The sequence below is a fragment of the Xenopus laevis genome, chromosome 5L, assembly GCF_017654675.1.
Source record: "Xenopus laevis strain J_2021 chromosome 5L, Xenopus_laevis_v10.1, whole genome shotgun sequence".
Lineage (NCBI taxonomy): Eukaryota > Metazoa > Chordata > Amphibia > Anura > Pipidae > Xenopus > Xenopus laevis.
Window position 1 is genome coordinate 8,540,414 of NC_054379.1, and position 14,680 is coordinate 8,555,093.

General features: G+C 40.5%; 1 protein-coding gene across 1 annotated transcript in view; it reads left to right on the plus strand.

Annotated features, from left to right (window-relative positions):
- LOC108716087 (thyroid adenoma-associated protein homolog) overlaps positions 1-3,611 on the plus strand; it is a 285,703-nt gene extending 282,092 nt beyond the window's left edge. The window contains exons 37-38 of the mRNA XM_041562504.1: positions 1,780-1,943; positions 3,169-3,611. Of these exons, the coding sequence (XP_041418438.1) occupies positions 1,780-1,943; positions 3,169-3,495 (491 nt within the window). The 3' untranslated portion in view covers positions 3,496-3,611. The remainder of the gene's footprint in view (positions 1-1,779; positions 1,944-3,168) is intronic.
- The last annotated feature ends 11,069 nt before the right edge of the window (positions 3,612-14,680 follow it).

Genomic DNA, 14,680 nt, shown 5'->3' on the forward strand with positions numbered 1-14,680 from the left:
ATTGGTCTTCATTTTTTTTAATTGTTTTTTAATCATTTGCCTTCTTCCAGACTCTTTCCAACTTTCAAATGGGGGTCACTGACCCCATCTAAAAAGTAAATGCTCTGTAAGGCTACACATTTATTTATTTTTTTGCTACTTTTTATCACTAATCGTTCTATTGAGACCCTCTCCTATCCATATTCCGATCTCTTATTCAAATCAATGGATAGTTGCTAGGGCAATACAGGCCATAGCAACCAGACTGCTGAAATTGCAAACTGGAGAGCTGGATAAAAAGCTAAATAACTCAAAAACCATTCATAATAAAAAATGAAAACCAATTGCAAATGGTTTCAGAATATCATTCTCTACATCATAATAAAAGTTAATTTAAAGGTGAACAAACTCCTTTAAGGCAGCACTGTGAATTGTATTCACTGTTTTTAGTCATAGGGCCCTTAATATCTTGCAGGGGGGCACATGTTAATTTATAGGGGGCAGCAGAAGGAAAACAACTCAGATGGCCTCATAATATGAAGTTTACGCACAATGGGAGGCTCATTTGCCAACTCCTTTATTATGGGCGGCCTATTGTGCAACAACCTCAGCGTGTGTGGCCTGCAAATATTTTCTGTGCTGCATATGGAGAGAGAGAGACAATTAGTGACAGATATAAATTGCTTCCTAGGAACATCACCCAACAAACAGTACCAAACGACGTCTTCCTACCCTCAGATAATAATCTTCTATGTTCCTAGCTTGATAGAACTAATGTAGAACAACCTGCATCTGTAGTTTCACAAACATTCGACTTTATGGTTAAGACACAGTAAGGCGGGCTCATAGATGCAAATACAAGAAATATTTATAAGAAGGTAGGAGAGCTATAGTTCTGCAGCTGATGAAAGGATTGGTGGGCATCATATATAGCGCTGTAACTTAGATTCATCTACAAGAAAACCTACATTGCTACGGGGAACCAAGGATGTTTGTGGACAGTGTCCTGCATCTACTGATGATCTGCCCTTTGGACCCCTGCCACTTAATTAGCAGAAAAATATACGCTATTTGTAGGGGGTCATTTGGGCCCACCTTAACTGCCTCCCCAATAGATATCTGGACAAAAATGGGGCAAATATCTATCGGGTAGGTTTGAAAACCTTGTTGACGGGGGCCACATCAGCTCATTTATTCAGTCTTCTCCGGATGGGCCTGAATAGGCACCCAGTGTGATCCAAAATTATCGGATAAGCCCGATTTGGCCCAAATGGAGGTGGCCAAAGATCTGCTTATTTCGCAACTTCACCAAATGAGCGGATACACCACCAACATATGGTCGGCTTAAACAGTAAAGTATAAGGCCATATCTGAAATTCTAACTGGAACATTCCTACTACATTCTATATTTTCATTTATACAAATGAATGTGACAGATTTCATACCCCGGCTGAGGGATTCTTCATAGACCCCCAAAGCAATTTCACCTCTCTGGGTCATAATTGATCTTGTGATCTCTATAGAAAATGCCTCAATAAAGACAAGCCTTTGTTTAAATGCAAATAGATGAAAAAAGAATGGGGTTTATGGGGATACTTCTATGATACGGCATGAAGACCATTGAGAACAATATGGAAACAATAAACACTGAATACATGAATACATTAATAAAGGGTATATAAACCTTCGTAGTAAATGTATATAGGCTGTAACTGTCATATCTTCAAGGACAGGACTTTCTATACAAGCTCTGTGTGAAATACTAAAGCTGATTTGTTAATATTTCTGTTTCCTATGTAGCGTTCCCGTTTTGTACGGTCAACCCTCCCATGGCCTTGGATCTTGCCCTTCAAGCTCTCTGTGCACTCATTCAACAATGGGACCAAGTTCCTGCAGGCATCCCAATCCTGCTGCAGTGGCTGTTGGGAGATGATGATCTAAGTGACTTGGAGACAATAAGACTGGTAATCATCTTCCTTGTAATGAGATCAATTGAAATACAAATGAGTAGAGAGTCTGGGCGGGAATTCCATAATAATGACGTATGCGTCTACTTTCAACAATGAGAATGGAGATGCAACAAAAAATCAGGAAATATCAAATGAAAAAGGTTGGCACAAACTGGATCACTCTCCACGATGTAGTTAAAAAATGTATTTATTTAGAACAACATCCCAAATGCCTTACGCGTTTCGTGCCTTTTGGACACTTAATCATAGGCTAGCGCCCAAAAGGCACGAAACGCGTAATGCATTTGGGATGTTGTTGTTCTAAATAAATACATTTTTTAACTACATCGTGGAGAGTGATCCAGTTTGTGCCAACATTTTTCATTTGATATTCTGTCTAGTGCCTTCCTGAGCTGAAGGCTTAAGGTGTGAGCACCTGGATCCCCCAATGCATTGGGTAAGTTAAACCCTCAAAAATTTGGAGCTTGAAGCACTATACAAATTATTTATGTAAAAAAAATTACGTTTGGTTTTCATTTTTTATAATTTGTGTTTTTTTGAGTTATTTAGCTTTTTATTCAGTAGCTCTCCAGTTTGTAATTTCAGCAACCTGGCTGCTAGGGTCCAAATTCCCCTAGCAACCATGCACTGATTTGAATAAGAGACTGGAATATGAAGAGGAATGGCCTGAATAGAAAGATGATTAATAAAAAGTAACAATAACAATACATTTATAGTTTTACAGGGAATTTGTTTTTGACATGGGGTCAGTGACAATCCTTTAAAAGCTGGAAACAGTCAGAAGAAGGCAAATCATTCAAAAACTACAAAAAAGAAAAAATGAAGACCAAATGAAAAGTTGCTTCGAATTAGCCATTCTATAACATACTAAAAGTTAACTTAAAGGTGAACCATCTCTTTAATTACTAATTGTACTGCTGAAAACTGAAAGGTGACCCATAGGCAGAAGGTGTAACAGCACCCTGCTGTGAAACAGAGACCTGTTTGAATAGACAGAGAAGTAGTCAGATGGGCCAAAACTGGGTCAGTGTAGTCATTATTCCAAGCAGATGTGAGAACAGGCAGACGAGTAATAAACAGGTCAAGTTTTGGTGCACAATGAAGATAACCAGGATACAAGACTGGAAACAGAGTATTCCGCTAATGCAATCATTAGTTTTATGAAGCAAACCAAAATTATTATATATCATATATTGTTATATGTTGTTATATGTTCCAGGTGGAAGAAGACTTCTTGTTTGAGAAAGGAGAAGCAAACTTCTGGGCTGAGAAATTAATATTTGTTAGGTTACTGTCTAAACATCTTGGAGAACTAATTACATCTGCCCCCTTAAGTCTTCCGTCTAAGGAGAAGCTGAGTGAGCTCTCAAGAGCAGCCACCGAGCGATCTGAGACTATACAGGGATTTCTTCATGACCTTCCATCCACTCCAGAATTCCTGAAAACCACTGAATACACCAGACTGCTCATTGAGAAAGAAAGGACCTCTCGGTGCATTCAACTCTTAGCCTTACTGCACGAACAGACGCACCAGGAATGTGTCTGAAACAACACAACTGTTTCTTGACTGTTTTTAAATGCCTAGTTGTTATGAATGTCTTTATTTTTTATTGTTGTTGTTTTTGTAATCATATGAAGAAATAAAATGGCGCATTTCCATTGTTTACTGGCTCATGCCTTATGGAAAATGAAGCTCGGGGAAGGATGAGAGCCAAATAAATAAAAATAAAATTCTAAATAAAACTCAATATTCAAAATAAAACTCTAATTTTGCTTAATGTGACAATGCAATGTTCTCAGGCCAATAGCAAGATCTGTGGGTTTCGAGTCTCGGTTTCTTGACCGTTTCTACCAACTTTGCTTAGTTGCCATGGCTGTCAAAAACTTCTACAGGTTCACATTATAAGAGTGAAGATTGTGTATGTGTGTTAACGTAGTCAGAATGCTCTTTCCATTTTCCCACCTAAGTCAAGCTCAGTGGATATTTATAAAGATCGCTCCTTTGAAAACAACTGGATTTTGGCAAATCTGTAGGGAGCTTGGGGGTTCAACAAACCGGAGTTCTATTGAAAACAGAGATGTGACTTTGCAGACACCTGATATGGTTTGTAGTAGAGCCATGCTGGTTTTACGATCACACAACTGCTTTATCCTTCAAAATTGTCTCTTAAGTGCAGAGACACACAATCAGATTCTGTGAAATTTAGTCACCCGGCGATAAATCACCTCTTCTTCGGGGTGAACTTCGTCCCACTCAGTGCACTTCCTAACTTCGGTCAACTTCGGAAAATGAAGCGCACTGATTGCCATCCCGCCATTCATACAGGCAGTTTGGGGGGGATTAGTTGCCCCAAAGAAGATATTTTTTGCTGTGCAACTAATCTCCCTGAATCTGAGCGTGTCTCTGCCCTAAAAATTCTGAAATTTGTTCTTAACAAATTAATTGCCTTTCTACCTGAGGTTCAGGAAGATTATGACTTGCCTACACAAGCCGATATAATCTGCTCACAGCTTATTGGGCAGAGTACAGGGTCCTCCGATGGGTATCACTGATGGATAAATTGCTGATGTCGATCGGGTGAGTTTAAAAATTCGGTCGGATCGAGGACCACATTGGTTCTTTGAGGCAGCCTTTGGTCCGACCACCTGTATTCTTCTCATTGTGATCCAATTGTTGGGCCCTAGAGCCCATGGTCGGATCAGCTCAATATCGCCCACCTCAAGGCATACGGAGGAGAGATTGGCTCATTTGGCGACGTCGCCATGTATGACCAGCTTAAGGGCAACACAGGAGTCATGATGAGTTATCAAATCACTTTGGTTTATGTCAAAATGCGTTTCCTCTGCCAGCATAAAAATGGCTGTTTTGATTGCTTTAAATGGTGTGTTATTAAGTAGCAACATGCAACAAAGGACCCAGAATAACCCCCCATTGACTAGCACTGAAATCAACTGACAAGCTTGTCAGACATAACACGGTCAGTTGTGTAAGGCTATGGGGTGGCTGTGGTAGTACTTTTGATGAAGGTTCCTTCCATACAATATGCTTATTAAAATTTAAAACATGTAAAGGCCAAAGGAACACTGTGATTAGTAGATAGAAACACCTCTCAGTAGTTCACCTGGTTATAGAGAAGACGTTTCTCCCTCGTCGCTAAGGAATATTTGAGAGTCCCATAGATCTTCTCCTGTAGAGCTTTGGCCACTGAGGTTTTCTGGAGAACAGAGGCAGACAAAAAATCCTGTTTGCCTACCACTGCTGTGGGACTGCCAAGCCATTTAAGATTGTTTGCATTTCTTTTAACAACTTACCTTTTAAATCCGCCTCTTCATTTACTTGTTGGTTTCCCAGTCCAGGAGAATCACAGTCAGGTGGGCCATCTGTCATCCGGTGGTTCAAGTTAAAGTGGTAGTAATAGGCATGGTACACAATCTCTGCTGAGTTTTCTTGTAGCTAAGATTGCTTTCTGATTTCCAATATCAGTCCAAATGATTTACTTTTTATTGTCCCTTAGAAATCCCGGGCTCCTAAATTTTGTCAGCTACACGGGACTATTTCAGTGTTTCTTTGTTTTTATTCCAAGGGCAATAGTTAATGAAAAGGAATAAATGGTAGCAGTCATGTCCTTTTGGCTTTCAATGGATGCAGTACAGCAGTGCCAACTGCTAACTGTCCCTGCAAATGGTTTTTCACAATCTGGCAAGTAATAGTTTGTTGGTAGTCTGTACTGAAAGCCAACATAAAAAAAACTGTGCTTGGCAGGCATATTTCTGTCTATTAGGAACAAAAACTGGCATTCAAATTATAGTTCCATTAAGAAGCAGAAATAGGAGCAAAACACCAAATTTTTATAATTTGTTCATCATATACAATTATAATTGCCTTAATTCAGTAATATCTTTAAATTAGTTCATTCCAAGGCTTTTTCTATACTCATAGCTTTGCCCCACACAGCCATAAGATTAGAGAATAACCTCTCATTTGACAGACTGTAGACTGATTTGTCCATTTGGATAATTACTCATGCAGTTGATAGGGATGTCGCGGACTGTTCGCCCGCGAACTAATTCGCGCGAACATCGACTATTCGCGTTCGGCGAATGTTCGCGAACGTCGCGCGACGTTCGCCAATTTGGGTTCGCCTTAGCTGGCGCTTATTTTTGCCCTCTCACCCCAGACCAGCAGATACATGGCAGCCAATCAGGAAGCTCTCCCTCCTGGACCACCCCCACACCCCCTGGACCACTCCCCTTCCATATATAAACTGAAGCCCTGCAGCGTTTTTTCATTCTGCCTGTGTGTGCTTGGAAGAGCTAGTGTAGGGAGAGAGCTGTTAGTGATTTGAGGGACAGTTGCTAGTAACTTTGCTGGCTAGTAATCTACTTGATACTGCTCTGTATTGTAGGGACAGAACTCTGCAGGGATTTGAGGGACATTTTAGGTTAGGTAGCTTTGCTGGCTAGTAATCTACCTTCTACTGCAGTGCTCTGTATGTAGCTGCTGTGGGCAGCTGTCCTGCTGCTGATCTCTCATCTGCATCTGTTCTTCAAACAACTGCCACCTAGCTGTCTAAATATCAATAATAATACCGTCTCCAGAAACACCACCCGAGTGACGTTTTTCAAGCAGCAATAATATATTCCGTATCCAACGGCTGTAGTGTATACGTTGACCTTGCAGGCATTATTTGCCCAGTCTTTAACCAAGTGCCACCTAGCTGTGTGAGCTTTTTCACATTCCGTGTCCAGAAACATCACCTGAGTGACGTAGTGTGATTTCTGCCCTTTACAGCACAAAACGCAGCGCTGTGTCAACAATGGATTTTTCAGATACATTTTTGCCCTTGATCCCCCTCTGGCATGCCACTGTCCAGGTCGTTGCACCCTTTAAACAACTTTAAAATCATTTTTCTGGCCAGAAATGTCTTTTCTAGCTTTTAAAATTCGCCTTCCCATTGAAGTCTATGGGGTTCGCGACGTTCGCGAACTATTCGCATGTTTTGTCGCAAGTTCGCGAATATGTTCGCGAACATTTTTTCCGCCGTTCGCTACATCCCTAGCAGTTGACAGTTTCACACCATAAATCGTGGTATAAGTTCAGAGCCGTATGGCCAATGTTGTTAGATCGGTATTTCTTGAACCATTGAGTTTTGTTAAAGGCACAACTGGGCCTCAACCACTTGTAGACATTGCTGTTATATTCACATGCATTGGCTCTGAAAATGTAACAAGAATTGATGCAATGCCGTACAGCTGGCACTTGAGATAGATAGGTGGCAGTAGCTATTGCCAGGTATATATTTAATGATTTAAATCGTCTAGTCATTCCTGGATTTTCTATCAAGCCTTATTTATTTAAAAAAATCTTGTACAGTTTTTTTTCTAATGTCCCTCAAAGTATCAAGTATGAAGTGAGCCATTGATTTTATTGTATAAACGCAACCTTGACTTTTTTTTGTCCATTGTTTCAATAAAACTCTTGGTACTTGATCGCTTGTATATATTTTTTTATTTCTGTCGGCAAGATTCATATTCAAGTTGTTTGGTGGCAGGAGATTGCTCACAGCTTTGAAAGGGGTTTGGGCCACTCTTGAATGGACCAGCAGGAAAATACCATTTGCCAAGGTCCATATCAAGCTACGCATAGGAACCCCAGAGAAATGTCTGCAGTGGCCACCATGTAATCTGATTGGCCTGAGGACAAACAGTTTGATCACCACATGGATACCCATATTGGGTTACACTTTGAGGCACATTTATCAAGGGTCGAGTTTCTAATTCATATAAGAAATTTAGGTTTTCAAAACTCCCTTAAATTCAATTGAATTGGAAATTCGGTTATTAATGTTTAAACGACCCAAAAACTTGAATCAAATTTGATTTGAATTCAATCCCACTACCTGAGACTAGCAATGAACGAAATTTCTCCCTATGTTTTGCTGTGAAAATTATCCCCATAGACTCCACAGGGTGAAAAAAATTGGCGTGGATCAAAAAATAAATTGTCGCCCGTTGAGTCCAATTCATTTCAGCAAATTTCTGACATTTCGTGAATTTTCCTCGAAGAGAAACATGTCAGATTCACCCATCACTACCTAGGACAACTAACGTAAAGCTAACATAAAAAACAAAGATTGGTGAAAATTCTTGACAGAAGACTCATGCACTGACTTACTGAAAATGACCACTATTGTTTGAGCAGGTACACTATATAGCCCAAAGCATTTGTTTAATACATCATTCTGAAACCAAAGGAATTAATATTGAGGTCCTCCTTCGTTTGCTGCTATAACAGCCTCTATTCTTCTGGGTAGTCTTGGAATACTGTTGGTGGGATTTAGTTCCATTTTAGTCAGGTGAGGTTGGGTACTGATGTTGGCTGATCGGGCCTGGGTCTCAGCTGGTCTTTAACTTAATTTCCCAGGTTTTCATTTGTGGAAAGGGGAAAGATTGGATGTTCATATTTATGGTCAGACTTCCACTAAATTTATAGTAAGAATGGTAGTATTCTCCTGGCATCTTCCAATTGGTAAAACATTTGATAAATCAACTGCACAAAATTACTCTAAATTCTACAAACTAAAGCTTTCTGACTCGTATTCCGCAATACAGCAACTTTTTACCTGAATTCCAGCATTATTGCAGAAGAGCACTGATTTGCTTCTGACAAAATTGCGCCCAAGCGGATTTTTGCAAATGGAGTTAAAGTTACAGCTTTGAGTGGCTACAAAGACTTACAGTATCTGTTATTCTGGTACATTTACCAAAGGGATCAATGATCCTTACTGGGGCTGTTGATAACATTGATCGTAGATGACAAAAGCCCATCCTGTATCCTTCAAGTTCCCTGTGTCAATGTGTCCTGCACACTACAGAATAGAAGCTTATAAAATGTGCTTACATGACTGGGGACCAGATATCCAGAATGCTTGGGACCTGGGGTTTTCCGGATAAGGGGTCTTTCTGTAATTTGTATCACCGTGCCTTAAGTATTCTAGAAAATCATTTGAGCCCAATAGGCTGGTTTTGCCTCCATGAAGGATTATTTATATCTTAGTTGGGACAAAGTACAAGATACCTTCTTATTTTTACAGAGAAAAAGTAAATCAGATTTTTTAAAGTTAAAATGGAGTCTACGGGAGATGACCTTGCCGTAATTCAGAGCTTTTCTGGATACCGGGTTTCCGGATCTAATATCTGTATAAATATTTCTTAAGCTCCTGTCTTCAATAAGATTCTCGAGTGTAGTATAAACCAGTATGTGAAATTCTTTCTTTCAACATTTTACAACAAAAAAAATCCTTTATCTCAAACACACGTCTTCAAGAACCACACAAAAGCCAATTTGTAAATGGAGAATAACACACCTCCGGCCTGATATTTCCCTCCCTCCAATAAAAAAAAAAGCTTGCTTCCAGTCCATCTGCTGACATCACTTTTCCATTTTACTCCGTGCCAGAAATGCTTCCAGAATTCCAGCCAGCTCTCCATTAAATTAAAATACAAATGTTGCTTGTTATGTGGAGAAAGGAAGTGAATACCAAGGGACAACGGCTGAGGGTGCCGACAATATTCAATCATTCAGAGAAATACTCTTAAATCAAATTCACTTGTATGAAAGTATGAGGTATTATTGTGCAGGATTATTGCATGGGCTGGGCTACATTCAGGGCCGCCATCAAAAATCGCAGGGCCCAATACGAAAAAATTTCCTGGGCCCCCTGGGCTGCACCCACCACAAGCCCCACCTACAGGTCCATCCTCCCCACCCCACAGGTCCACCCCCCACCGCACACTAAAAAAAAAAAAACATTGGTGGCTATGGTTCCCACATGATAATAAAAAAATATTGGTGGTCAGGGCCCCCCCATTGAAAAAAAATTTGTGGTCAGGGCCCCCCCATTAAAAAATATTGGTGGCTAGGACCCCACATGGGGAAAAACAATAGGTGGTCCGGGCCCCCCCCATGTTATACGAAAATCGGTGGTCAGGGCCCCCCTTAAACGTCCATGTAAAAAAACTTGCTCCCCCCCAGAAGTTAAAAAAAAAATTGGTGCCCAGGGCCCCACCACACAACAGGGACCACAAAGGGTTACGTTTGGGGGGCCTTGCCATGTTGTACTTACTTCATTAGTGTGGCCCACCTGCTATCAGTGAGCTGCCAACTACAGAAGGGAGGAGGGGAGCACAGGTGGCTGCATCTTCTTCCAGTGACAGCATTTTCTTCCCTTATTGGTCACAGAATTTCAAGTCCTGGTAAAGCTGCATGGTGATTGGATGAGCTAGAGGAGAAGTTCATACCTCAGCTATCCAATCCCTGAGTAGCTCAACTGGGACTTAAACTCTGTGACCAATAAGGGGAAGTAATGGACAGAAGATACCTCCCATTGTGCCCCCGCCCTGCCTTCCTGAAGTCAGCAGCTCTCAGAAAGCAGGGGGGCCCGGCTAATCAAGAAAGTGCGGAGTGGCCAAGCCCCCCTTACCCTCGGGGCCCCTTACAACTCTCCCCCCTGATGGCTGCCCTGGCTATATTGGACCCTCTTTCAGCAAGATGGGTATGCAAATAAGTACAAATGGTTGTATGAGTTTTAACACAAGGAAATGAGGCTCTGGAAAGGAAATGAAGCAATAGCGGCCATTAAACCTATTGGTCCCTACACAAGTATTTATGGAGCGCTAGTACCTCTGGTGACAAACTGCAGGGCTGGGTTCTGGACTAGCAGAACAATCACCATTCAGTCTGTGCATCCCCCCCCCCTCTTTATGACATGAAGAATCTTTTCCTGAAGCGCAGATAAGGCACTGTGATCATTACTTAAAGATCAGTGAATGGCTTCCTAATGAGAATGTAATTTGCTGAACGGCGAAATTCTCTGTAGCCCGCAGATAATCGCTCAGCCTAACCTCGAGTATAAATATATGTTGCTATTCCCTTAGCACCAATTAAAGCCAGACGTGCACAATGCTCACGACTACTTGCCTCATGCACATCACAAAGAAAACAATACAGTCACCGGGTTATAGAAGATAGATACTGACTGCTGTGAATAAAGGGGATTTCAGTTTGGCCCAGAGTTTATTCTCTACCCTACTCTATATTTCCGTTTGCTATTGCGGAACTGCTGTAGTTCTATGATCAATTCCAGTCAAGGAGCTTCACCATGTCTGTGTGGGTTTCCTTGTGCACAACATACAGGCAGGTTAATTGGCTGCTAAACCCCTGGCACTTTTATTGGTTTATCTGAATTTATTACATTATTACAGTATTTACAATAATGTATTTATAAATTACCAACATATTCTGCAGCGCTGTACAATTATGGGTGTACACATTAAACACACAAATAACATACATATAGTGGCTGATAAATATAATCCAAAAAACACAAAGTAGTGCTACTACATGACCCTGGTCACATGACTTGGGGCAACTGGGAAACTGACAAAATGTCTAGCCCCATGTCAGATTTCAAAATTGAATATAAAAAAATCTGTTTGCTCTTTTGAGAAATGGATTTTAGTGCAAAATTCTGCTGGAGCAGCACTATTAACTGATTCATTTTGAAAAAAAATTTTTTTCCCATGACAGTATCCCTTTAATATAGAACATCAACGCATCTAATTTTGTTGTTCTGTTCCTTTACTGTGAGTCTGTGACTCTGGCTAAAGTGTCTGAGCATGATAAAGAACATTAGTGATCCAAGTCCTGCCTGAGGTCAATAGACTTTTTCTTTCGAGGCTGAATCCTGGTGAGCTCAGGACTGTACGATGTTGGAGGGAATGCTGGTTAGAGATATGCATCTGTTTTTTTTATGTGAAGCTGAGCAGATCATGGCCTGTGCTGGGACCCCGCTGTGAGGATTTATCAGAATCGCTAATGCCCTGCTGCAGGGACGATCTACTCTGCTTATTGCATGAGCAAATGGCAAAGCAACGAGTGCTAATATAATCTATTTAATCAGTAATCTGACAACTCTTCAACTCTTGTCAACTCTTCAGTTGTTATTGAATTACAATCCCTATGCATCCCCTGATAATGTTGAGAGTTATAGTGAAGTATATACACACTCTCTTTCTTAGTCACAGTGCCTTCCACCAGGACAGGAGAAGCAATCTAGAAATGTTATTAAATGTCATAGGGGCTCCTATAAGCACTGCTGTTTTAAATCTGGCCTGTGTGGGGCTTTTTATAGTACAGTTGACATGCCAGGGCATTTCTTGTCTTACTATACACATTATGCCACAGTAACGACCCTTTCATCTGACACCATCTTTGCCTAACTGTACACATTGTCCCACTGTTACAGCCCCAACCTGTAACACATAATTCTATCCCATATATATTGACATTGTGTTTGAATTGCCTCACCAATGACATTATAATAAACAGCTCCTCATAGTAAAAGAAACAGGCAAGGGAAATACATCTCTCCTGCCAATTGCAAAACAAAATGCCAAAGACCATAATAATTTCCCTATGTAATAATAATAAAGGATAATAATGTTTAGTAAGTGGGAATTTGACTTTAGTTTCTTCCATGTTATACCAAGCTTGGCCACTAAGTGGCGTTATCACTCTGTCAATGTTTCTCCAAAAACCTGGCAGTTAGGCCCAGAGCCGTGTGTGAAGGAATCTTGGTTAACCCTCCTTCAGTTCTAGAGAGTTTAGGAAAGTTTTCTCCTGCGTCTAATATTCAGTCCTGTGCTTAAACATATGAAAGCATCTTCTCTGGAGTTTTTCAGTATGATGAGAAATCCTTTTTGTCTCTGCATGCCAACATGCCAAATCATGTCACAGCATATGAAGCACAATAAATGATACAAATCTTCATGAATGACAACTGTCCCGTTTGTTCATTACGTGTGCTTACATACAAAAGGTACATGTGTTACTATAAGTAGCATCCTTGGAAGCAATAATACATTTCTGCGCTGGGGTAAGGTTGTTTTATCAAGGGAAAAACAGGGGGGAAACGTTGAGAAATTGCAGCTAAAAGAGTTGCACTTAATTTAACCAATGCAGCCAAGCAGCCTGCATTAATTAGGGGTTTCCCTGGTTATTCAGATGAGAACCCTACCCCAGAGGACTTATGAGAGGTTTTTCTGCCTCGTTACTTTACAAAGACTTGGCTGTAGAACAATCAACAAAAGATAACCACATACCTGTAGCGCCCAGTCATTGCATTTTATTTTATGACAGCCATAAAACCCTATGGATTGCTGGCCAGGGCTAAACAAGCTAAACGTCCTTTATGGTGCCCATTTCAAAGACTGAAAGTGGAAGTGCCTGTTCCAGGAGTCTTAGGTGCCTGGTCCTTTGAAGATACAAAAAAAAAACAGTAGAGTGAAATCTGTCAGCAATTGCAGCACATGGATTGTTTTTGGCTTTTTATGACAGAGGGCTAGGATTGTAACAGACATCTGTGGGGCATCTATTTAACTCAAAACTGGTTCTTGTATTCTTGTGGATACCAGAACTTCAGAAGGAATTAGGGTTGGTACTGGAAGTGAGCACTGCTCCATTATCAGACGCAAAATAAACAAGCTTGGACTATTGGTCTATAGGTAGTAGTGGTGCCAGTGAAATCCCGTGACACTAAGACTGTCATTAAGGAGACCTGCACCAAACTTGCTGCTACAATAGCACAAAATAAAGTAGAGCTCAGCTGACTAACAGGTGATTATGGTTACATACAGTATATACCCTTCTTCATAATGAACATGCATTTTATTTGTATGATCATGGAAAAACCCCATCTGAAATTTCTAGGCCTGTGGGAATTGGCATGGAAATGGGGCAGAGGATCTGGAATTTTTAACCACTCGCTAAATATTGAAATGTTTGATATGCAACTGATTTCCCAAATTTCCAATAATAAAGGTCAACTGTAACGCTTACATGTTGTTCTTACATTTTTTTTCTGATCTTTCTCTTTGACCCTCTCCTATTCAACCACTGTTCTGACTTCCACACCGTTGCCTCGTTGCTAGGGTAATTAAAGCTTTCCATAAAATCACCAATTGATTTTCAGTTTACATACAGTCCTGACCGATATGTATGTACTATGGATATCAGTTCATTTGCTGATCAGGCAGGTTCCAAAACATCATTTCACGATGCACCACGTTGACCAGTTGCCGCAGCTCCTCTTCATTCCTGTTGTTCTGATGGAATATCATGTACGACCCCTCGTATGATATCCATCTGCTTGGCCTGTGGGATAATTCGTCAGATATTGCATGGGATCTGCTTGTGTATGGAAACCTTTAAACATGGTTAATTTTAAGGTCATCTATCCCTTTAGCACATTTTGGCTAATGGAAACCTGTTTTTTGCCTGCTGCACTTAATAACTTCCAAATAATCCTTTTGAACATAGCTCTATAGCATTATAGACATAACTAATGCAATGAGTGTTTTTATTAGGAATACGCTGGGACAGGTTGAGTTGCTGTATGTATTTGCTAGGGATTACTGTCACTAACAAATGTTTATGCTGCACTGTTCAGAATGGTGTGGATAAGTTTATTAAGGAGTGCCTGTGAGCACACAAATAAAAACAAACAAAAAGCTTAAACTACCATACAATAATTAATGCATATTCAATACTAAACCCATTCCCTGTTAGTTTGTCAGAAGGGATCTGGAACCAAGTGAGTTAACAAGCCATGCTCAGTGTACTTCATGTTCAAAGAAATTATGTGCACATAATGTGTCTGCAGAATACAGGC